This window comes from Mytilus edulis, chromosome 3 (genome assembly GCF_963676685.1).
Source record: "Mytilus edulis chromosome 3, xbMytEdul2.2, whole genome shotgun sequence".
In the NCBI taxonomy this organism is placed as follows: Eukaryota; Metazoa; Mollusca; class Bivalvia; order Mytilida; family Mytilidae; genus Mytilus; species Mytilus edulis.
In genome coordinates this window covers 15,814,371-15,841,371 of record NC_092346.1, presented here as the reverse complement: position 1 = coordinate 15,841,371, position 27,001 = coordinate 15,814,371, and the positions used below count along the sequence as shown (strand labels likewise).

At 32.7% G+C, this 27,001-nt stretch overlaps 1 protein-coding gene across 1 annotated transcript in view; it reads left to right on the top strand.

Moving 5' to 3' along the window:
- Positions 1-10,918: 10,918 nt before the first annotated feature.
- The window catches only part of LOC139515890 (neuroendocrine convertase 2-like), a 32,869-nt gene continuing 16,786 nt past the window's right edge, over positions 10,919-27,001 (top strand). The window contains exons 1-8 of the mRNA XM_071305642.1: positions 10,919-11,089; positions 15,015-15,131; positions 18,093-18,173; positions 19,321-19,449; positions 20,572-20,636; positions 21,462-21,550; positions 24,207-24,379; positions 25,087-25,290. Coding sequence (XP_071161743.1) covers positions 10,922-11,089; positions 15,015-15,131; positions 18,093-18,173; positions 19,321-19,449; positions 20,572-20,636; positions 21,462-21,550; positions 24,207-24,379; positions 25,087-25,290 — 1,026 coding nt within the window. The 5' untranslated portion in view covers positions 10,919-10,921. The remainder of the gene's footprint in view (positions 11,090-15,014; positions 15,132-18,092; positions 18,174-19,320; positions 19,450-20,571; positions 20,637-21,461; positions 21,551-24,206; positions 24,380-25,086; positions 25,291-27,001) is intronic.

Below are 27,001 nucleotides of genomic sequence, written 5' to 3'. Positions count from 1 at the left end.
CACCCCCACGAGGGGCCTCACAGATCGTTTGTTATCATAACCTTCATTATGAAGTCTTTATCAATAGTCCTATGTTTGACCTTGTGATGGACATAATATTACGGTGACATGAAGGTAAATTTAAAAAATTAATGGACCGAAATACATTACGGCTAATTTTGGTCTTATCTTGAAGATAAATATAATACCCTTTGATTAAGGCATGTCAAATAGTGCTACAGTGGTGCACGATTACTGGGGTCAAAGGTCAAAAGGGGTTATTTTAAAAAAATCGCAATATTTGGACATTTGGGACAATTTATCGGTAGTTCCCCATTATAAATGAGAAAATTTTTCTATGTAATGGAATCATGATCTGGGAATGTTCCACGAACTCAGCTAGTCATATATTCCAGTTAAAACAAATTTCGTTGTAGAAGGGTCTAAATACAGCACAAACAACATTTTCCAAAAGACCAAAAAAGTGAAGAAGTATATCTAAACAAAACGCATTTGACTAACAGGTTGTTTGTGCTGTTTTTAGACCCTTCTACAACGAAATTTGTTTTACATGCACACGTATAAAAATTGCGGTTTTTATCCAACGCAATCATACGTTTGAACGTAGTTTTCAATTTAGACTCGTTTACATATATATATCACCATCATTGCTGGTGATCCGATGGATAAATCTGTTGTAGAGTTGTCACTGACTCAGACATACTGATACATATAATTATATTCTGTGACTGTATCTTTAGGATCCTTTACTATAGATAATTGAGCTGATCTGTAACAATAACATCTCCATGCCTTATATATCATGTACTGTAGTACGACGCTAGATTAAAACTGACGAGGAAAGGTAACACACGGCCACCGCAAGCTTTATTATTGTGAAGCCCAGGTGGCCGTGTGGTCTAGCGGGACGGCTGCAGTGCAGGCGATTTGGTATCACGATATCTCAGTAGCATGGGTTCGAATCCCGGCGAGGGAAGAACAAAAAATTGCGAAAGCAAATTTACAGATCAAACATTGTTGGGTTTATGTTTAGACGAGTTATATATATATGAATTTATTTTTCGCTTGTTCTACAGACAGTTTATAGTTAATATGAATAGTGCATTTCCATTTTATGTTCGAAACTGTAAGCTTTGAAATATTTGTACTGTTTGCTCTTTGTGAGGGCCTCAAGGTAGATTAGCAAAAGCTAATTGAGTCACACTCTTTAAATAAAGTTATTACTTACTTACTTACTAACAGAATTGACTAAAACGGATTTGAAAACCGACATATAAGTGAATTACAAACAAACACGAATCATAGAGATATTACGGTACAAATAAAACTGTCTATGTATGTATTACACTAACATTAGACAGTCAACAATATGCACAACCGTTTGAAAAGGTACAAAATACTTAAAAAAATATGTGGATGTCATGGTATGTTATACTTCCGATACAAATATCCGATACACAAATATCTTTGTTTGGAAGTGCACCAACCGCGTCAAGGTCAGAGACCCCTGACAGGTTTGATTGTTTTGGTTTTGGTTTGTTTTAGATTTTTTGAGAGAGAGAGAGAGAGAGAGAGAGAGAGAGAGAGAGAGAGACAGAGAGAGAGAGAGAGAGAGAGAGAGAGAGAGAGAGAGAGAGAGAGAGAGAGAGAGACCTCCTCAAACACATCAATTCTGGGACCACTAACAGGAGAAAACATGAAATATTGGGCATTGAAATTAAAAGTTTAATCATCATCCTAATCGTAGCAATCTTCTAAAACAATTTGATGAGTAAGCTGGTTTCTCCTGACATCAACAAATGAAGGTGTACGAGAAATTCTATTCGTGGCATACGCAATATTTGCCACAAATAGTTCTGCTATTACATGTACAAACTAGGTCCTGTAAAATGTCAGAATATTGTGGATTATAAAATACTAGTATACTGAAACTATGGAGTTATTATTCTCAAGGTGACCTTAATGGAGGTTTGGCGATATCTACATTCATCCAGACCTCGAAGAATGTGCTGTTTGAATTTTTTTTGACAATTCCGATTAAAGAAGACTTGTCGCATCCTGCAAGAGCGTGCGCAGTTGGTAGTGTGCCAGACATAAGTGGTCCAATAACTAAGAAAAATGTTCATGTGCGTGAACAGGTAACAATCGTCTTGCGTTTTTGGTTGAAGAAACGCTTCCAGTCTGAAACAACAATTTATTATGTTTGACATCTGATGGAAAAAAACCTTATTAGAAATAAAACAAAAGTGTCTGATGATTTAAATATAATGCGACCCCTGGAATAACCTTTTACCATTTTCATTAACAAACAGAGACGGCGGAATAATTCTTTTATTTGCCTCTTCAGTCACTTACAGTTCAGGCACAAAACTCTCCGTTTTTGTCGAGTATGATTCGGTCTATGCCAGAATTGATAGAATAAATAGTCAAATTTGTCTGTAAAGTTATTTCTTATCCCCTCTCCTTCATTTGTTTAGTAATTGGCAAGCCCATGATGAAGTACTAAAAGTTTAGTTCAGATGTACTAACATTCATACAACAAATGATAATACATGATTCACAGATCGTCTGTTATCATAGCTTTCATTATGAAGTCTTTATCAATAGTCGCATATTTGACCTTGTGATGGACATAATATTACAGTGACAAGTCAGATAAATTTTAAAATTTAATGGACCGAAATACATTACGGCTTATTTTGGTCTTGTTTTGAGGATAAATATAATACCCTTTGATTAAGGCATGTTATAGAGTGCTAAAGTGGTGCAGAATTTTGATTACTGTGGTCATAAGTCAAAACCGGTTATCTAAAAAAAAAAATCGCAATATTTGGACATTTTGGACAATTTATCGGTAGTTCCTTTATTATAAATGGGAAAAAATTTTATGGAATCATGTTCTGAGAATGTTACACGAATTCAGCTAGTCATATGTATGCATGATCCCCAGAGATAAGTGATGTGTACCCCCGCTTCCAACATGTTAGAAAATAAAAAAAAATAAAAATTATCTCTGGAACTTATTGACAAAAATATTCATATTCAAGATTAATCTTTGCAATAATATATGACAACATATGAAGATATTTTTTGTGAAAGTTTTGTTAAAATGCCATCAAGAACAAAATAGTAATACGTACTTTAAAGGGGCACTAGCTACGAGATATGACAAAAAAATAATATATGATTTCATTTGGTTCAATCATTAATAAAAGTGAAATAAAGAAATAATAATTCGTTTTTAGCAGCCAATTTGGTTCAATTTTGTCAAAATTAGCAAAGAAATATCGCTGACGAATTATTCACTTGCAAGTGAATAATTCGACCTCATTAAATCCGTATTCATGTGACCTTCTATTTAACCCATTAGCTAGAGATCGGTTACGCATGCAAAAATCATGTTCAGCCATTAAAAGGAAAAGAATGTCAACATTGAAAGTGAACCATTTCGTTGACTGATTCGATCCACAAAAAATCATTTTTATATAGGTAGAAACGTTAATTAACTTATTTTGTTTAACCTAAAACATGAAACCAAACAGACCTATAAAGATATAATTGCACGAGGTCGCAATCTATTTATATTATGTTTATGTTTATATCCGGTTATGAAATCATCGGCTGTATTCGGAGGTCATCTCGATAGTTAATTAGATGGGGACAGACTAAAATACACATGCAATTCTGATTTATATTATCGAGTACATGCTTTGTTGACTGTTTATTTCAGACTTATTGTAATTTGGATATACGTTCTAGTATGTTTTAAATCAAATATGAGAATTAAGGTCAAATCGGTGAACATATATTTGACAGCTAGCGTCCCTATAACGTTAACACCCGTCCAAGATTTATTGAAAAAATGATGAAATTCATTATAGATTATTTAAATCCAAAAGAAAGTTGGAACTATAAAAAAAAGTCTTAAAGCTTAAATGTCAGCAAGATAGTATATGAACTTTTATTTATGTTAATATGTCAATCATTACAAGAGCAATATCATATTGAGAACTACCCCCCTTTTTATAAAACAAGACAAACAATGGAATGTATAGCAGAATAGACTAAAATCGATTTGAAACCAGATATATATGTGAATTACAAACAAACACGATTCACAGAGATATTACGGTACAAAGGAATCTGTCTATGTATATGTCGTGTACAAGTTGCAATTTTGTACAGGTTATAACATGTACAAAAATATTGTACATGTTATAACTTGTATAATGTAAAAATACAAGTTATAACATGTACAAAAGTACCTCATACATGTTATAACCAGCACTAGTCATCAATATGCACATCCATTTTAAAAAGTAACGAAATACTTAGAAAAAAATCTGTGGATGTCATGGTATGTAATACTTCCAATACAAATATTCGATACAAAAATATCTCCAGTTGATTTGAAAGCGCACCGACCGCGTCAAGGTAAGAGACCACTGACAAGTTTGTTTGTTTGGTTTGGTTTGGTTTTTCATTTTAGAGAAAGAGATAAAAAGAGAGAGAGAGCTTCTCAACCAAATCAAGTCGGAGGCCACTAACAGGAGAAAACATGAAATATTGTGCATTGAGATTAAAAGTTAAATCATCATCCTAATCGTAGCAATCTTCTAAAACAATCTGATGAGTGAGGTGGTTTCTCCTGGCATCAACAAATGATGGTGTACGACAAATTCTGTTCGTAGCATACGCAATATTTTCCACAAATAGTTTTGCTTTCACATGTACAAACTAGGTCCTGTAAAATGCCAGAGGATATTGGATTCAAAATACTAGTATACTAGTATACTGAGTTATTATTCTCAAGGTGACCTTAGTGGAGGTTTGGCGATATCTACATTCACCCAGACCTCGAAAAATGTGCTGTTTGATTTTTTTTGACAATTCCGATTAAAGAAGACTTGTCGCATTCTGCAAGAGCGTGCGCAGTTGGTAGTGTGCCAGACATAAGTGGTCCAATAACTAAAAAAAAATTGCATGTCCGTGAACAGGTAAAAATCGTCTTACGTCTTTGGTTGAAGAAACGCTTCCAGTCTGAAACACAAATCATTATGTTTGACATCTGAGGGAAAAACCTTTTTAGAAATAAAACATAAGTGTCTGATGATTTAAATATAATACGATCCCTGGAATAACTTTTACCATATTTTATTAAAAAAAAACCAGAGACGGCAGAATAATTCTTATATTTGTCTCTTCAGTCACTTACAGTTCGGGCACAAATTTGCTTCACAGTCTATAGAATTTAAAAAGATCCCGCTAGCAAAATTTCGTTATTGTCTTTGCAAATCAGAATCATTGCATTGCGGGAATGCATAGTTACCATGAAATCTTATCAACCCCTGTTTAATTTTCGGGTGCACAAAAAAAAGTTCTTACAATCTCTAATTGGTCTGCCTTCAATGACTCGAAGATCATTAGATCTACCACAATTTGAAATATACCTCCTTGTTCGTTCTGCTGATTTTGCAGAATGTTCAACATCATATCGACCAAACACGTCCACGACACACCTTAAGTTTTCAAAACAAACTATTTGGGTTTTAAAGGCGTCCTTTTCCAAATCTAAAAAAAATGTGGTAACTTTTTACATAAAGATACTCATACCATCTCTGATCAGGGGTGTTCTAGTTTTTAAAGCAGGGATATCACACACTAAATTTCCGTACAGTATCACACGAGAGTGCATTGTTATCATTATCTATATGAAAATAATTGTCATCTATTATTAATACAGCTACTGATTTTCCACCACTGCCACAACAGCTGCTGATTTTCCACCACTGTCACTACAGCTGGTGATTTTCCACCACTGCCACAACAGCTGCTGATTTCCAGCACTGCCACAACAGCTGCTGATTGTCCACCACTGCTACTACAGCTGTTGATTTTCCGACACTGCCACTACTCGAAGCTTTACGAAACAAGACTCAAATAAAACTCAACCATTTTAATTATCATTTAATTTGTATATTTTGGAGTAAAACATCAAAATGTGTCAAATTGAACGTTACGGTAATTCAAGTTCCGAGAATCAAGTTTAAAATAAACAATAATAAATACGAAAGTTAAGAAATTTGAGAAATAAAAAAAGAAGTGACATTCTATATTTACATGCCTACGATAACAATGAATGCGCATATCAATTTTCTTTTTAAGCTAATACAAAATCTATAATTTATTATTAACTAATGAAAACATATTCTATCTACTTGTTTGGCTGATTGACAATAAAGCTGCGTTTGAAAACGTTTCATACCTGCTGTAATAAATTAGTGTGTTCATTTTTCGTCCTATCTCGACATAGTATAGCGATTTTTTTACAAATACGCACACGTAGATCTATGTGGACCATGATACACAAACATCAAACGCAGCTTTATTGTCAATCAGTCAAACAAATCTTAATTTATAAGTACTTCTTGATCAGATCGGGAGTTAAACAAATATCGTTCAATGTAATTACTTTACGGACCAGTAATGTAGTACTATATTTAATCTCATGGCAATACTTTAGATTTATGTGTTCTTTTCACATAACGATATGTAGATTAAATGTTATAGTTTATATGAAGTGATGTTATAAAAATAAGTCCAGAATATCACCCGTTTCTTCAAACTGGTACAATGGTTATATTATACGATGTAAACTTATGAACAATTGACTAGTGTTAAATTGCATGTTTGTTAAATATACGTAAACAACTGATTGGTATCAAATTAGGTGTTTGTTATTGGTCACATTAACAATTGAGTGGTATACAATTATTTATGTGTTGATTGAACGTCATTATTTGAGTGGTCTTTAATTACATGTACGTGTTTGCTGAATTAACGTCAAAATTTGTGTGGTACTGAATGACGGGCTGTTGAATTGACGTCATTAATTGAGTAGTATAAACTTACGTGTTGGTAAAATGGACGTATTGTACTGAACAATTATATTCTATTCAACTAGCCTAATATTTGGTTTTAATTCAATAAGCATTTCAAGTAAACTCTAAGGCTACACTGTGAATACAAGAACTTTTGACACAATGGAAAACAAGTTGTTTTCTGTAGCCCTTTGTAAGTGAATGTTAAAATTTCCTATTAATCTCTATGAAAAGTCGAGAAGAGTTCAACAGGACATTTATTAATCTGACGAGACATCTTTATAAGGAAAATAATATCCCAGTAAACAGTGTGTAATCTTTTTTTTTAACTAAGATATATGTAAATGATTATTGCCTAACGTAACAAAGTAAAAAAAAACGAAAAATAAGAAACAGAAAAACGAAAAATCTAATAAAATATACAACAAATACCAGAGAAATAACCCAAAACAAAGCAAAATGAAAATAAAAACGAAACGAAACGAAACGAAACGAAATAAAACGAACCTATCGATCAGACCATAAAACAGACACACGAATAAGAGTTATAAAAGTTTGACTCTTATGTAAATTTTGGTCAGATTCTTATTTATGAAAACAAGAAAACAAAGAAATACATGATTGAGAAAAATCCAAACATCATGAGCAACCAGATTAAAAGTGTTGAATGAAAAAAACAAAACACGATTACAATATAAGACGATATAAAAGGTACCTGATCATCTGCAAAAGCAGGGACCTCGGTGGCCGATTGGTCTTAGTAGTTACTACTGTAAGCACTAGCCAGTCAACACTGATGTTGCCGGAGTTCGAACCCCGCTCGTGCGGGTGCACTCGACTCCAATCTTTATTGACTAGGATTGTCAGTTTTCCTATCGAAGGTCGGTGGTTTTCTCCGGGCACTACGGCTTCCTCCACCAAAAAACTGGCCGTCACGAAATAGCCAAAATGCGGTGCTTAAAAGTGGCGTTATAACACCAGAAATCAAAAATCAAATCAATCTGCAAAAGCAATGTCATATTTTCGGATAATGGTTATTTTTTTTCAGATTAATTTGTAATCATAGGACTATTAACTCTATTATTGAGAGTTTCTTATCCATTTGTAAAAAGAAAGTTGTTTTCTCAACATATTATGTTCTATGTTTTAATTAAAATAAAGCAACAAAGACTTCAAAATAGAAATAAAAGTAACGATATGTGAACAATAAGTATTGATTTGTGAAATAAGGATTTCGGAACACATTGACACATAAATTTACAGTTACCGCTTAGACAACCTTATAAGCACCTATTTAATTCCATGGATGATGAAAATACTCAATGTAGAATAGAGTTACTGTTGGTTCGGTAAAATCTCAGTTGACGGGCACTTTTCTCATTTATTATTACAGCACAAGTGATTTAGATTTAAACAAACTATAAGAGCAATAGAAAATATAGTACGAAATCTTTTACTTTAATGTGAGTTATGTAAATGTGCAAACAGATTTCATTTCGAGATCTGATTAATCATGCATCTTAATATAAACCATGAAATCAATTTCGCAATAACATCAAGTATCTTAATAGTGTCGAAAACCCGGGGTATTCTTATTTAAAATACGCGTAGAATGTAAAAAAAAGGATGTATCATTTAATCGAATTAATGTTTTCTGTCACCATGGAGGGATCAACATTATGTCGCAATAAAACGAAAATAGGATCAAATTGTTTTTAATGCTATTTTTTTTAATTAATATGATTGAAAACTACAAAATAATACATTCGACTTTAATGGAAAATTGTCTCAAATCACAACTAAACATTTTGTATCATTTCTTGAAAAAAAGTAAATTTGCATGATAAAAATTTACTCTTCCCATGCGCATATCACCCATAATGCAAATCCACACAAAATTACGGACCATACGTCTTTCCTGGTACCGAAGATATTAAACAGAGAAAACATGTCGCCACAGACACATTGTATATCGTTCTTTAACTCCTGATTGTGGCTGTAAAAATATGTAATGCCGATTTGAAGAAAAACATAAAATGCGTTGTTTGTATTTGTTAACTCATATTTTATGAGAAATTAATTATTATGAAAACCCTTTTATATGAAATGGCGATATTTGGACATTTTTAACAAGAATTTTTGTTGTTGATATTTTTTGTTTTATACTCTTTGCCTTATGTTTAGTAAATAAGTTGATTTGTGAAAACGTAACAATACACTGCAAACATTTTTTGATAGGTTTTACTTGATATTGTTTTCTTATACTGGATTTGGTATCCTTCTTATCGTCGTTTAAGATTTAGAGATGTCCTGTAATGATTTCTTTGTTGTTCTTGTAATGTGCATTGGTTATAAAATGCATCGAGGACAAAAATGGAAAGGTAGTGATTTCCTTAAACTGGTTTACTCCATAATGTGTAACACAGTTCATACTTCCAGGTCACTTCAATAATCCCGATTAGCCATTTTGGAAATTGTTGTTGATGGCCGATCTTTAATAGTTTATTAATAAGAATAATATATATAAAAAAGAAGATGTGATATGATTACCAACGAGACAACTCTCCACAAGAGACCAAAATGACACAGAAATTAACAGCTATAGGTCACCGTAAGGCCCTCAACAATGAGCAAAGTCCATACCGCATAGTTAGCTATAAAAGGCCCAGAAATCACAAATGTAAAATAGTTCAAACGAGAAAAAATAAATGTGCAAACAAATGAACGAAAAACATATATATATATATAACACAGCAACAAACGACAACCACTGAATTACAGGCTCCTGACTTGGGAACGGCAAATACATACAGAATGTGGCGGGATTAAACATGCTACCGGGATCCCAACCCTCCCCCTTACCTGACACAATGGTGTAACAGTACAGCATAAGAACGAACTATAAAAAAATCAGTTGAAAAAGGCTTAACTCATGAGATGGATACAAATAGAAATAGATTCTTACAAAAACATAGAGCGGACGTGACCGGATACTTGTACGTCCCTACAACAACAAAAAAAGTACAGATATGAGAGTACTCGCAGTTACTGACAGCTACATGTAGTTCAAAGCCGATAACAACTAATAAAAATAATCATGTATCTAAGACTAAAAACGTGACTGTTGACAACAAATCATGAGGCTGGCACAAAATTACCGTACAATTTTTTTCTGTAAAAAAACAAAAACAATTAGAGACCGTACTTTGACCTATAATGTTGGTTTTTGTTTTACAAATTGTGACTTTGATGGAGAGTTGTCTCATTGGCACTCATACCACATCTTCTTATATCTAAAACAAAACATTGGGACAAATGTTAAAGAGATGCATATCAAGATCTATGTTAAAGTAATGTTCAACTCTATGCTCTGCAAATCAATATTTTTATATTGGAGCGTCACTAATGACTGTTTCGTAGTAGTTACCGAATATACATGTGTAAAGAAGAAGTTTTATTAATTATAGATACACAAAATCACAAGTACATGTATATAAAAACAATATATAAAAGGAAACATGTATCACTGTGTATGTTATTTACTATCCCTGAATACCTTATTATGATATTTTGTCTGGTCGTTATTTTTGCTTTTTGTGTATATTTTTAATTTTTTGTTCTTTTTTGTGTGTTATTTCATTTTGGTTGCTATCTTATTTTGCAGTGGCGGATCCAGGGGGGGGGGGGGGGGGGGGGTTCCGGGGGTGCGCACCCCCCTTTATTTTTGCCGATCAATGCATTTGTATCGGGACATATGTTTTGCACCCCCCCCCCCCCTGCACCCCCCCTTTGCCCTGGGTTAGCACCCCCCCTTTCGAAAATTCCTGCATCCGCCCCTGTTTTGGTATACTCAACATATCAATTTATTCAAATCTAAATGCAGACAGAATAACATTGGAAAAATGCCGTTAAAAAATTACTGTCAGGGTATTTCCACTATGTAAAACAATATTTAGAAATGCAGTCATTCTCAAAGTATATATTTTAAACCTCAACATAGGTCATTTAAATAACCAAACCTAATCAGACCTGGAGATATCATGCACGTACATTTGTTAACTTTTATGTTCTGTTGTTTAAAAATGTACTACAGTGCTCCAGTTTTTGATGGAGAGTTTACAGGTCGAGTAGTAATAAACACAACCAATTCGGAAGGGTTTATTGATCGATTTATAACGAAACATGCTGGATATACATTTCTAAAAAGGGTACGTCGTTTTGTAAACACGGAATATTTTTTTTTTCAAAAATTTTAATTTTATTGTATACCTATTACCAATGTTATTTCAACTGATCGAGCGGAGCTTATGTTTTAATTTGCATAAGGACAGTCTATTTGAAAATGTGTGTGATAAGAATGATAGCCGTTATAATTATTATTGAATTCTAATCACTAATCAGTGTCACCAAAGGCATATACAAAAGAACTGGGTGCATGGTATGGGACGAATAATTGGACACTTCATTGGTGAGCTTATCCCAAAACTCCTGTCTATAGATGAGTCTTCAATGAGCGAACTTCTTAAACTCCGCGCAGTCAAGTGAAATAAATCTAGTAATATATGATCTTCAAAAATAGATTTTTACTTCAAGAAGAACAAAAATGCCTCTACTATACGCTTAATCTAAACTGACTGTAGTCAACTGGGATAAGTTTACCAATTTTTCTAATGTAAAGATATACAAATTGCAATGACAAATATTATGTATATATAACAATTTAAGGCGTGTTCCATAGCATTGTACTTTTTTTGTCGTATGACGTTGCTTTAACTACATGGAAATTCTTACGTATGATACCATAAATAATTCCCCTGTGCTCAACTAACAGTCAGATAATAGACAATCACATCAGTAACAAATCTCAGTGTGAGCCCCCCTCTCAACATTTTTAACACAACGTTGACTGCTTTCTCCTATTTTTGACATATTCATCTATTATGTCTGTTTGTTTTGTTCACACACTGTTGTCAATATGATGGAATTTTAAGCGAGTCATACCAGTGAGAGGTTTAAATTATCTAGCTATGAAACCAGGTTTAAGCTTGTACGGGTGTCCTTCGCCATATTGGATGGTAAAATATCAGAGCACAATAGGTGCAGATTTTCAATCAAGTCAGCAAAATGTGATGCAGGGGTGCAACTGACTAAAGTGAATTTTCATTTAAAAGAACAAATTTATAACATATTAACTTATAATTACTAAAATTTTTACAAACGCACATTATTTTTGCATGATTTTCAATTTAGTTAAATTGGTATTTTAAGGGGAGGTAACTTTGATATAGTACATTTTTAAAAGGAATCTACATGGAAATTTGCTATTTTATTTATAGCAGGAAAAACGTACGGTGACCGCATCTTTTCTTTTAATATTCTGAAATCACTTCCTAAAAGCTATCTTCTCGTATTTTATTTTACAATTCTATCACTTAGTGTATCTTCTATTCACATAATGATGTTTTTCCTATATAATCCATACAACAGGTGTCATTTTTTCACAACCTGTAGCTTGAGAAAAAGCACGGTGACCTTTCATTTTGAAAATATCATATCATAATATATACTACGTTTTGTCAAAGTATGAACAAATACTATCATTTTTAATTTATACTCCTTTCCCACCTTAATCCAACATTTTCTACAGAGGAAAATGACTGTACCAAGTCAGGAATATGATAGTGGTTATTCATTCGTTTGATGTGTTTTTTAGCTTTTGATTTTGCGATTTGATCATGTTGATTATGGACTTTCTTTTTTTGAATTATCCTTGGAGTTCGGTATTTTTGTTATTTTACTTTTTAAGGTCCGTACTATGTATTGGCTACCTACATTCCAGGAAAAAGGTGAATATCGACTTTATATTGTATACTCAAAATCATATCTCATTTATGAAAATAAATAATAGCAGTATTCAAGAATTAAGACACGGCCATTTTAAGAGATTCTCTCATATTTGCTCATGTATTTTTTTGGTCACTCAAATGTACACAAATGTTATTCCTTTTGGTAAAAGTTAATTCCATTTCAAAGATAATTTGATCATTAATTGACAGGTTGTTTCTCTTGAGCTATTTTTTGGATCTCGCGGACAGCAAACTAGCGTTTCCCCTAGCATCCACTTAATAATTGTATAATATATTTTTTAACAGATGAAATATTACAAGTATTTAACGGTAAAAGGAAAAAAAAAGTTCAGCATGAAAAAGAAAACATAAATAGTTTTACATAGCAATTTCTCTAAGGCTCTTGTAGCTAGACGATGTTGAAATATGTATTTTTCTGTTGTACAAAACTTTTTCTTGCACTCTCGATAATTCATGTTTGTATGTGTTTGATCTCATTGTCGTATACGTATCATCCTTACAGTTTTAAGTACTTGTAATGATAATAGGAAACCTTAACATATATGTAGGACTCACATCCATGGCGGGTTCCAGATCTACGGCAGATTCCAAATCTATGATAGATATGAAGTCATGCCATCCCAAATCTATGGCATAATTTTTAGAATCCAGATCTATGGCAAATTTTATAGTTTCATAATCTATGGACGATTTTGTAGTTTCCAAATTGAAGATTTTCTGCAAATGGAGGACTTGTCAGTACATATCTGACAAAGGACTTGCCTTAAACAAGTGGACTTTTTTTCAATAATACAGGTATTCGACAAAAATATAGCTCAAAATGATGTAGAAAGCCTTCAAAGATATATATCAGAAATCTATGACAGATTATTCCGTACAATAGTACATGGATATCGCTGTAATATCTGAAAAATGCTGTAGTTTATGCTTAAAAAATTTAAAGAGTACCATAGGTAAATAAAAACAGCTGTGAACTACAAAAAAGTATGAAAGAAAAGAAAAATGTAAAAAAAATAACCAAAGTCACAATAAGAACTCATACAATCAAGGGACAAGGTACCACAAAGAACACAGACGAGTACGAGAAAAGAAGGAGCAGAAACAACCACGAAACGCTTATCATTGATATGGTTATATTTATAAATTTACTGTTTACAAATTTTTGAATTTTTTGAAATACTAAGGATTTTCTACCTCGGGTATAAATTACCTTAGCTGTATTTGGCAAAACTTTTAGGAATTTTGGTCCTCAATGCTCTTCAACTTCGTACTTTATTTGGCCTTTTGAACTTTTTTGGATTCGAGCGTCACTGATGAGTCTTTTGTAAACGAAACGTGCGTCTGGCGTATATACTAAATTTAGTCCTGGTATCTATGATGATTTTATTTACATCAAAATCACCAAAAACTAAAGCATAAACAATGCGAATTAACATAAAATAGACGTAATTTGGATTTAGGTATTTGTGACTTTATATAGTTCACCATTTTCCCGGAAATTACGCAACAATCAAAATCTGCCATAGATTTGGAGAAAATAAAAACCTGCCATAGATTTATGATTTGTATAGCGTTTGTGATATCATATTTGCCATAGATTTGAAATCTAATATAGATCTGGAACTAAACATAGATTTGAGTCCTACATATATTTCCTGGAGACGCTATTTATGAGGTGAATACGGCAATTATTTATTTATTCACCAGTTAATTTTTTTTGACAAATATTTCAAAATAATTTATCTAATAACAGGGAAGAGGTCATTAAGGGCCTTATATGTTAAGGTATTTAGAATTTTTAAGTCATTATAAATTATGTTAACAATTGCAGAAACATCAACTATAAAGGTTCTTAAAAAGTAAAAAATAAATTTCACATTAGTAGAGTAAACATAACAGCATTCATGCAAATAGCGACATTTTTATATGTTTTTTCTTTTTTATATTTCCGGCATTTATTTGCTTTGCACACATTAAAAGCGTATAAATTAGTTTAATATTTGCTCAGATTATCTAAATAATTTTATAATCAATATGTATGCGGCTGGCGTACACTATTTAATCGTGATATGTATGATGAGTTTATTCACAAAGATTGTTTTGTTACTTTCCGCAAAATGAGAGGGAGCATAAATAAAAAAAAAAAAACTGCATTAATTATGAATTTCATTTTTCGCTTTTTTGGGGGGTAAAATACATCGATAAAAGTCGAGAATAAATGAATGTCATGATGATTTTCAACTGCTTATAATTAAATCTTGTACAGTTTCAGATAGGGAGACATGGATACTTTGTATTTGAAATTAATGATACGCAGCGCACACGTAAAATCAGTAAGGAGATAGAAGACTTCGACATTAAGAATTTAAAACTGGATTCTGAGGTACATTTTTTTATGATTGATGCAATTAAATAATTAAAATATAGGTACTTAATTGGTTGTCTATTTATCTATATAATTTCATTGAAAATCCAGTTGTTATCCATTCTTTTTATTTGTCCTATTAACTTCGCTTTTCTCTATTCTCTTAATAATTATACCATTCATTTCGTTTATCTCTATACTTAAAACCCCATCCACAACGTCATAAAGCGCAATTATTTTACAAATCTTAAATATATATATATGTATTAGATACAGAACAAAGATAACAATAACGCAGACTGGTAACAACCGATTCCGTATAGTTTTTATTCTGCACGAGTAGTCAGGTCGATATCCGAGGACCTTGAACTGACTACAAGTGCAGAAAAAGTATACGGCTGTTTGTTACCATCCCGTTTATTTTTTTTACTTTTGTTGTGTATCTAAATTGTACGACGTTTCTGACAAGAAAGTAGTTTTTTTTTCATTTAAGACGATTGCATAATAAAAAAAAGATTGAACATAAAACAATTTGCATACCGGTGTATGTACCACGATGTTTGGAGAAATTTAGTCTTTAAAAAAATTATCGATTTTGAGTTAACACATGTAACTCTGGTGCCTCAATTCTACCAGCTGTGTGCGAGAAAAATTACTGCTTCTTCATTTTGCCTCCTCCCTACCCATTTTGATAGTGGGGGGATATCCCCTTTCCTGACTCAACCCCCCCCCCCCCCACAAAAAAAAATAAAATAAATACTAACAGATTTAAGACATCAAACAATTCAACAGCGTATGAAATAATTTAGTAAAACTTTCAAGAGACTGTTTGTGCTAACACTATTCGACTTGTAAAGCAAATTCCTTGAACATGAAGAGAAAAAGGAAACCCTCCGTATAGTTCGATTTGGACTATTTAAAAGATTTTAGCTTAACTCTAAGCAAATCCGCGAGAGGTTTGTACATGGAAACATTTTATTGTTTCGCATCACGATGCAGAACTATTAGTTTCAGTCGACATACACGCCATCTGGAATTAATTACTTATGACATGACAGATTCTGATTTGTTGCATGATGATGCGGCTGAGATACAGCAACAACTATTGGCTTAAATAAGATGAAGAATAACAGACTTTTCTCGTCCAGGACTAGCCATCAAATGCCGGAAAATTAACTATGTGTACTTCATTTCCGACCAACTGTCATTAATTTATGTTCGTTTTATTATGCATATACTTCACAGATACATTCAATACTGAAATATCAATTATTAATACGTGTTAATTTGCTATGTTGCTCTGCAATTTGCACGATTTTTTTTTGCTAAACAGTGTTCCTATCAAATGTTTACAAAAATGAATTTTCTGTATTTTATAACTTCTGCCAAACTAGGTACACCTCAAGAGTCTTGTCTATATATATAGTTTTTTTAATTTTCAACAAGTAATTTAAAATTTTTTAAAGCATGGGTGTATAACGCACACTCTTAAAGTACATACATTTTATATCAATCAATATCTAAAAATACCACATTTCCAATACTAATTCAACAACCAAATGCACACATATTACCTTAAATTAGGATAGAGCGAAGCAGTCCATAGCTTTTTAGAAAGCTCAAACTTGTGGTTGCAGTTACTCTTGCAATCAGTAATTCCGTAGATACTTTATTCAATTTCAGCATTTTGGGACAAAGTTAGCCTATTTGTAAATATAATTTTTATATATATTATATTTTAAAAACAAGGTAATTAGGTCACAAGATGTACGATAAAGTGTTTATGAACTCACTGAATGCACGAGTGACTTTATTCATAAAAAGAGTCCGTGTAACACACGTTATTGTACTGCTTTTTTAAAGCTCTGCTGGGGGCAAAGTCGTACAAATATTATATGTTATTCAGGTCTCAGACAGGGTATATACTGTGACATTCCCGGCTTAGAGTTTATATCCCCTGAGCAGAAGGCGAAGGGGATATAAGCCCTAAGCCGGGAATGTCACAGTATATACCCTTTCTGAGACCTGAATTACACATATATTACGGATTACCCCTGACTTAATGTTATTTTCCAGTGCAGGTATTTGTTGACAACACATATATATTGAAAAACCCAACCTTATATGTTCGGCATACGTGTAGGATTTTCTAGTTTTGCTGTGAACATAATTTTATCGCGTGTGTAATAATTCATGATAACACTTTTAACATTAAATTAAAGTATTAAAGTGTAAATTGCGTGATTATGTATCAAAAATGTATCATTGACTGAAGTACGTCATTATTTTCCCTCTGTGAGCCTCTGACAGTCTGATAGCTTATAACTACGTCACATAGTAACCCGGTGTTATGATGACGTTTTTGAGGTTCCAATTGGGGATAAAAACGTCGTATATACCCCGGCAGTTTCCTGAATATATACTGACATCTCTGTGTTGTTATCCAATCACAAACCTCGACACATTTGTAATCCGTAATATATATACATATTAGCCATACACGATTAGAGAAATATAAGTAATACCATGTGCAGGTATTAGAGTGATTACAAATCTACAAATGAAATAATAGACTAATAATAATTCAAAATTTTACAAAAACGTTATGTTTTTGTTTCAAATTCCTTTAAAACACATGTACTTAAAATTTCGTTGTTTTAGAGTTTAAGATATTGATATCTATTTTAGTTTTATATTCTAATGAATACTATATTGTTCTTAATCTGAGTAAACTGTTACAAACTATATAACATATAATCCTATGATTGTGCTAACAAAGATCTACGTCATGTTGGGTAAGATCCAGTATCAATTTGACTGATTGAGATCATATACATTCATGTGATAATTATGACCTTTAAAAGTTTTGTTTGAAAACCAATGTCAGAAAATACGTGTATATGTTTTTAAATTACTCGGTGATTGTTTACAATAAGTGTCGTCCAGTTCAGATAAGTGCATTATTGTTCACTGTTTTAGGTAGATTTTGTAAATCAAGAAAAAAGATATCGTAGAGTACCAAAGACAGATGACACAGAATGGTCAAATTTGTGGCACTTGGTAAGAGATTAAAGAAGAGTTTCCCTTATTATGACTTGTATCAATTTATTTAATGAAAATTATAAAACGGTTAATGTATTGGTTTTCAGAAGAATACAAAACAGCTCTTATTGTTCAGGAAACTGTCCTATGGCTATGGTTACTCAGTCATGGATTTTGCTATAACAAATTAATTGAGTTTACTAAATTATTTCGTAGATAGAAAGATTTGGTACAGAATTTTGGCTCTACCTGTATGATTTTTAAAACAATGGGATATCACACTCTCAGTGTTTATGGACTTGGATTTCGGTATTTTTGTTATACTATTTAGATACGACCGATGTAAACCCATTGATACTTTGAATAAACTTATTCTTAAAGGTTATCAATTTAACATCGTAGTAAAATCTTGATAATTTTATCTGAAGAAACATGGGCAAGGTAGGTATTTGTACTCAGCATCCTACATTCTGTCAATATTGTTCACTTATATTTTGACATTGCACAAGGTCATACCTTTCATAGACTGTTAATGACGTCTTTACGCTAGATTCGTTGAATATTTACTGATCGATTCTGGGTTAACACGATTTAGTTGTTAGTTGTTATTAGCTTTAAACTTGCTTTTAGTAACTGCTAGTACTTTCATGTCGAAGCTTAGTGTCTATAGATTTTACTGATTTTTGAACTCAGACATTTACAACTGATTTTGTTTTTTTCTTTTGTTGTGCTGTTAAACTTGTCCAAGGAGAAATGACTGAGGGCTCACACGCATGTTTAAAACTGCCATATTATTTATGTGTCTGCCCCAAGTCAGGAGTTTGCATTTAAGTGGTTATTGATGGTTCATTTCATGGTATCGTGAATTGTTTTGTAAATGAGAATTTATGTTTTCTCGTTTGAATTGTTTCACATTTTTCATTTATTTGTCAATTATAGCTGACCATAAGATATTTTTTTTTATTATTGTTAAAGGCAGTTATAATGAAATATCTTGAACTATGGTAGATAGATGGCTCCTTGACAATCATACCACATGTCCTTGATTTTATATATACAATTATCATTTATCTACAAATCAGATGTTTTGAACACATAAACTGTCGATTTGTGGTTGAATATGATTTCATACATAACGTTGTAATATTCAATCAATATTTTACAGAATGATGACGTTTCACCTTCTATGAAGGTCAATGAAGCTTGGAATGCTGGGTATACCGGAAGTGGAATAACAATTGCTATCCTTGACGATGGTTTACAGACCGATCATACTGACTTAGACGCAAATGTGGTATTTGAAATTGGTTTCTTCTGTTTGTAATATTAGATATAAGGATTATTCTGTGCACGATGAGATTAGATGCATATGTTTGTTATATCATTCATCCTAATTGCTAATGTTGCATTTGTTTCTTTCTATTTTGTTATTATTTTATCGATTTAATCGTCCCTTTCGTCATAAAAGTGTGTGTGTAGTTTACCGTGTAAAGCTGAAATATCTAAATCTTGAGAGGACAGTTATTTCCTTTTACATTTGAATTAGCTTAAGAAAGTTCATTAAGGTAATTTCTGGCAGTATATGTAGAAAATGTTTGATTTTTTAACGAAAAAAATATCATCAATATAACGGTACGTTTTGTTGAATTTATCAATTCAATGCTATTTAGTCTGGTCTTACTTGCATTTGTTTATAATCTGGGATTCATGTCATTTCAATGTTATATTTAACTTTGCCATTGAAGTGCGAGGTTTGGCATGCCACAAAACCAGGTTCAACCCACCACTTTTATTCCCCTTTAAAAGTGTCCTGTACCAAGTCAGGAAGATGGCCATTGTTATATTATTGTTCGTGTCTGTGTGTGTTGCATTTTAACGTTGAGTCGTTTGTGTTTTCTCTTATTTTTGAGAAATTGAGATAAGACGTGGCACGGTACTTGTCTATCCCAAATTCATGTATTTGGTTTTCATGTTATATTTGTTATTCTCGTGGTTTTTTGTCTGATGCTTGGTCCGTTTCTGTGTGTGTTACGTTTCGGTGTTATGTCGTTGTTCTCCTCTTATATTTAATGCGTTTCCCTCGGTTTTAGTTTGTTACCCCGATTTTGTTTTTTGTCCATGGATTTATGAGTTTTGAACAGCGGTATACTACTGTTGCCTTTATTCATAACAGTACAAGATCAAATCTGCAATTCAAGTAATGAAATTGATGTCCATAGGCATACCTACCACTTGCTGAAAAACTTTATTGCTGTTATGTATATTAATGTTGTCAAAGAGAAAATTAACAGTATCATCTTACCTTCATTGAGTACATCAGGCATATCTGCCTTTCACATTAAAGAAGTTTGTTTCTTATTCCATAGAAATAGGCGTATTCTTTTTATACTTTACCTCATTTATGTTTTAATTTCAGGACACAGTGAACGATTATGATTATCAAAGTACAGATGATAATCCGATACCCGATGTTGGTGACAGGTATGGCAAAAAAAATCGATGACGTTGGTATAAGATATGTAATTCGTATGTACAAAATAAATGTAGTGTCAGAAAAATATCACTGTTTTCACGTTTACTGAGCTACTGGACAATGACATTTTTATCAAATATGTGATATAAAAATTATGTTTCTGATATATTCAACCTTTCCTGCTTAGACCATTTTTGGTAATATCCTTTTTGCATGGCTCGGTATTTATATATCCCATCATTGTGTTAATTGTCACTTTTTATATGTTTATCTTTAATTCTACTTACATGATTTGTCTATAGAGTGTCTATATGTTTGTTCATTACACATTATTGTCAATATGACAGAATTCTATGCGACTGTCATACAAGTGACAGGTTTATTTAGCTATAAATCCAGATTTAATCCACCAATTTCTACATAAAGAAATGCCTGGACCAAATCCGGAATATGACATTTGTTTTTCATTCGTTTGATTTGTTTTGAACTAAGTTTTTGCAATTTGATTAACGACTCTTCTATGGTGGCCGGGTAAGACCATTTCGCGTTTTCGCGTTTTCGCCCTTCATATTCTACAGGTCGAAAACGCGAAAACGCGAAATCGCGAAATGGCCTTAACCGGCCACCATACTTTTCGTTTAAAATATTCACTGGAGTTCGGTATTTTTGTTATTTACTATTTGTAGAGAAGAAAATAACTCGAAAAATACAAAATATGCGTTGATTATACTCGTGTAATTTATGTAATCAAACGTCGCCGAAATAGCTCGTGGAAAGAAATTCAATAGATAACCCATTACTGAGCGTTATAAATACCCTTTTCCTTTTCTAAGCCATGGTACAAAAGTAGCAGGTTTGATAGCTGCAGAAAAGGATAACAACGAATGCACAGTAGGAATAGCATATGAATCAACTATAATTGGTAATTATGAGTTGTTATATCGCATAGTTACACCAGTTCAATAAGCACTCGAAGTAAAAGTAGTTTACCAATGTCAAAATCTTCTATAGCAGTAACGAAATCGCAAAGGTTAAAACCACAACTGGAAAATCAAACAGACTTTAAGGTGGTACCTAACACTACAGGGAGATAACTCTGTAAAATCAGCTAAACGTTTTAATTACGTTGTGTTGTTAAGGGAATATTAAGCTTCTCAGTGATCAAAATAAGTGTTTGTCAAACTGCTATATAATCTGTATAATTTTTCTGATAAAACGGTTGATTCAAATTTGTTCAAATTTTTATATTTTTGTTGAAGGGTCCAAGTAAATACTTTGTCAAAATTTAAAAAAAATTAAACGAGCCAAATTAATTTTAGTTAAAGTGTTGGGTACCACCTTAAAAGGAACAAGACCCGATGCATTGACAGGGTAAGCTTTTCCTGCTTTACATGACTCACTGCAATACCACCCACTCTCAAATCAACATGTCATAATGGGGAATAAGATACAGTTTGTAAATTTAAATGATGCAGGACAATTCTAGTACTATAGTATCTAAGGATCTAAGAACGAGAAAACATAGTAGTGAGTTAATACACAACCATAGCGTATCGGTCACACAATTTGTGATGCTGACCAAAAAATCATGGAGTGTCGTTTGCAGTCGTTCGTCCTCAGTTGGAAAATTTTTCGTGTTAGGAGCTCACCCCAGTGTATGAAAACCGTATAGCGTTAATATTTACGATCGTAACGTATTTATATTGGTATGTTAACTATATAAGAGGATATGATACTGCTAAGAAATTTGAAGTTGACAATACAATAAGAAAGTTAGAATCATGACGTTTGTCTTAACGCTTTTGGTTAAAGTTGTCCATATCTGTCAGTCGGTAAACTATTGTTACCTCTTATAATAGCTAGACGTCAAAACAAGAGTGATGATATGCCGGAGCTGCGATAGGTAAAACATAACAAGCATCTTTCCATGTTTTCATTAAAATCCGAAATGGAGGATAGTCATTCAATCGATTAACGAGATTTGAAAAGAAGATCTCACAAAACATGTTTAGCCCCGGCGCATTTTTGCGCCTGTCCCAAGTCAGGAGCCTCTGGTCGTTGTTAGTCTTGTATGTTTTTTTTTTTAATTTTAGTTCATTTATATGTTTTGGAGTTAAGTATGACATCCATTTTCAATGAACTAGTACGTATTTTTATTTAGGGGCCAGCTGAGGACCACCTTTGGGTTGGGATTTTCCCGCTGTGTTGAATACCCATTGGTGGCCTTCGCCTTTTTGTTGATGTTTGATCGGGTTGTTGTCTCTTTGACATATTCCCCAATTCTATTATCCTTTTTATTACTACTGTCTCTTTAATTTACTCGCAACGTTTAGCGAGAAATCTCAAATAAATGGTTACAATTCTTTTTTCTACAATATATGTTAATAATTGAACTAGAGGGCTCTACTTTGAAAGATTTATGGGCCGGGTGTACGAATACTGACATATCTTATTATTATACTGTATATATACAAAATGTCACTATAATAAACACATTCGTATTCGTATTCATATACGCAAGTTTCTAAGGTCGACTGTGATTGCGCAAGGTTATTGCGAAATACATTAAATGTATAAAATTGAGAAAGGAAATGGTGAATATGTCAAAGCGACAACCACCCGACCATAGAGCAAACAACAGCCGAAGGCAACCAATGGGTCTTCAATGTAGCGAGAATTCTCGCACCCGTAGGTGTCCTTCAGCTGGCCCCTAAAATATGCATAATAGTACAGTGATAATGGACGTCATACTAAACTCCGAATTATACACAAGAAACTAAAATTTAAAATCATACAAGACTAACAAAGGCCAGAGGCTCCTGACTTGGGACAGGCGCAAAATTGCGGCGGGGTTAAACATGTTTATGAGATCTCAACCCTCCCCCTATACCTCTAGCCAATGTAGAAAAGTAAAAGAATAACAATACGCACATTAAAATTCAGTTCAAGAGAAGTCCGAGTCTGATGTCAAAAGATGTAACAAAAGAAAATAAATAAAATGACAATAATACATAAATAACAACAGACTACTAGCAGTTAACTGACATGCCAGCTCCAGACCTCAATTAAACTGATTGAAAGATTATGTCTTCATCATATGAATATCAGGTACAATCCCTCCCGTTAGGGGTTTAGTATCATACTATCATAAAATATATGAGAAGAACATAACCCGTGTCATGCTGTATGTACTGTTCACAACCGATTTACTTTCAATTCCCATATTCTATTGCAAGCGTATGATGTCTCGCTTTAAAAAAAATAATGACGTAATGTGTTAAATCTATAAAAATGCTTTTTCTAATTTATAACATCATTAAGAAATATGTGTTCACAATATGAAAACGCACACATATCATTTTCTAGCTCCATTTGTTTCCAAACTAGATCATGAATCTCTGCATCCATTTTTAGATGACGCCACATGCTCATTATCTCAACGTGAGAGCAGAATTAAAACAATGTGTTAGTATTATAAGAAAAAGTTGAAATGCTTTAACTGACTTAATCAAAAGGACATTTTGGTCACAGAATAGTTCAATTCTGCAGTTAAATGCTATTTTATTTTTCATTAAAAGGTGTTCGAATTCTTGGTACTAGCGGATTAACAGATTCGGAAGAAGCACAAGCACTAAATCATCATCTAAGCGGTGTAGATATTTATTCCAATAGTTGGGGTCCAACAGATGGATATGACTTTTCTGAACCCGGTACAATTACTAAAAGCGCCCTTCTAGACGGAATTACTAGTGTACGTCTAAAAAAGCAATATGTTGCGATACGAATTTGTTGCAGTGAAATGCAAATGAGAAAACCCATAGAAACATAGTCAATGATTAAGATACCTTGGCCAATCAGCTCAAAATATTATTTTACATGTAATAGAAAATTATTTTCTACACACACACAGATGACCGATATCGTACTTGTATTTTTAAAGAAGCAAAACATTCGTAAGTGTTACTTTGTCGAAGAATTTTTACAGTTTCTCGAAACAATCTCATAGTTCTTTTATGCTGAAATAGAAACCAAGTCACAATACTTGGAGATTGCTTCGTTATGTTTTCTATTAATTTTTGTCAGTGCGAAATAAGGTTCATATACAATATAAGTACATATTTGGAAACTATCATTATTTTCCGACAATGTACTTATATAGGTTTTATCCTACTATTTACACTCGACATTTGAAAGTTTATGAGTTAAAATTCAATTCATTGTCTGTAAGAAATCGACATAGTTTAAACGCGGACCTCGAAGAGGACCCTAAAAATGAACAGTAACGCCAAAAGAAATATCCACATTACCGCTTGCTCAACATGGAAGCGGGGTAATAGAAGACTTTATTTGTACCATAACAAATAAAGCAAAAATGTATTTGTGTAGCTGTCATTTGCACAATGGTTGGCTGATTGCAGGTTAAATTATTTTGAATTGTGTTTTTTTGTTTATCATCAGGGCAGAGGTGGCAAAGGCGTTATTTATACATGGGCGGCCGGTAATGGAGAAACATCCGACAACTGTAATGGAGACGGATATGTAAATAGCATCTACACCATTGGTGTGACAAGTGTAGAAGAAGGACAAAATGCATGGTACTCTGAAGTTTGCGCAGCTGCATTAGCCGCGACTTATGGTGGCAGTAGCAACAACAGATATTTAGTAAGAGTCACAATTTATAGGTACAGATATCCTGAATGTACAATTGTTCTTAACTTTTTCAAGTCACTCAAGCACTTATGGTTACCAGAAGAACTTAACCAAAAATGAAATATCACCTGAAACAAATATGTCTTCAAAACTGAATAGGAATGATTTCAAAACTGAAAACATCTCCATCGACAGCTTTATTAGGTTATTGTGAGATACAATGTAATACCTTATGTATTTTAACTGGAAAGTATCCCACTTGAAATTGTTAAATTTTAACTTTACGTGATAACGTCTTGTTTGAAAAACAATATAAAGTATTTACTGTTTAAGGTAGCACTAAAGTCTATCAATGAATTTTTGAAGACATTTTTTTTATCACATAATTTCAAAGTAAGTATTATTCTGCACAGTTTGTAAAAATCCCAAAGACAATATCATATCACAACAGGGATTAATTAATAATGAACTTATGTAAACAAAAGCACATAGTAACTAATCTAAATATGTAGGCATTTAGGAGGGGCTAATATGTCAATCATCTGTTGATACCAGTGTCCAGTTGTTAATCCCTGACCACAAGATAAATAGTATGGTCTTATCTCATTGTGCAACAAAAGTAATTTATATAACATGGAAGTAAACAGAGAAAAGGTAAAAGATATGAAAAGGAGAAAATTATAAAGGGAAAAAATCTAACCAAAATGAACAAAACTATTATGAATAAGAGTCTTAAAGTATCTTTGAAAGCCTCTGAAAAGCTTTTAAGGTTCTTACTACAACCAATAAGAAGGGGGTGTTCTTGATCTTTTTTCTACGATGTCTTTTATTGCATCATTTTTATGTTCTAGCTAATTTCATAATATATTTCTTTTTAAAATATAAATGAAAATATTTTTTTATAGTGATAATAATGATGTTAAATATTGATTATATGCAGCTGGTCATTCCTGTTATTCTCTTATCTTAGACTGACTGGACAGAGACATGCATTTGTCTATATTTAATGATTACATAACAGATGTTGGTCAAATCTGTTACGTCAAACTCCCGCCAAATGCCAAGTTAGTGTTGGTCAGTGCACTCATAATACAAAATTTACAGTATTAGAGCATCGAAGACACAAAGTGTGTGGTTCTATTGATAAAATTATGGTGTCAGAACACTTCTGGGGTGTTCCCAGTAGAATTTTTGTGCTTATGTTGTATTTATAGGGGTTCTAATCGGGAAATTCAGTTTTTAGGTCATTTCTCAGAACAAAATTTTTCATGAGAATTGATATATGTGATTAAAGGGTGTATTTTCTACAATACCGTGTCCCAGTTTTTGGATAACTTGTTTCAAAATGATTTTATAGGCGTCCAAAGATAAAAGGAGAAATGAGGTTCGGCACCAAGCAGTTTAATCAATATATCTTCGTACTGGAGGCATATATCAAAAATCTGAGACACAGTTTTGTAGATTGTGTATGGTTGATTAAAGTGATGAAAACAGATTTTTACTACCATTTGACCTGAATGTGTCATTTTCATCCAAGTTGGGAGACCACTTTTTTGGCAATTAATGAGCTATATTTTGAGATTAATCATACCAAAAATATATTAATCTATAGATTAAGAAAGAGTAATATTTCAGCTTTAAAATGAGTGAAAGATTTTAAAAATCCTTTAAGTATTTATGGAGAAATAAATCTTTAAAGACTGTTGCTTGGAGTCAAACAATT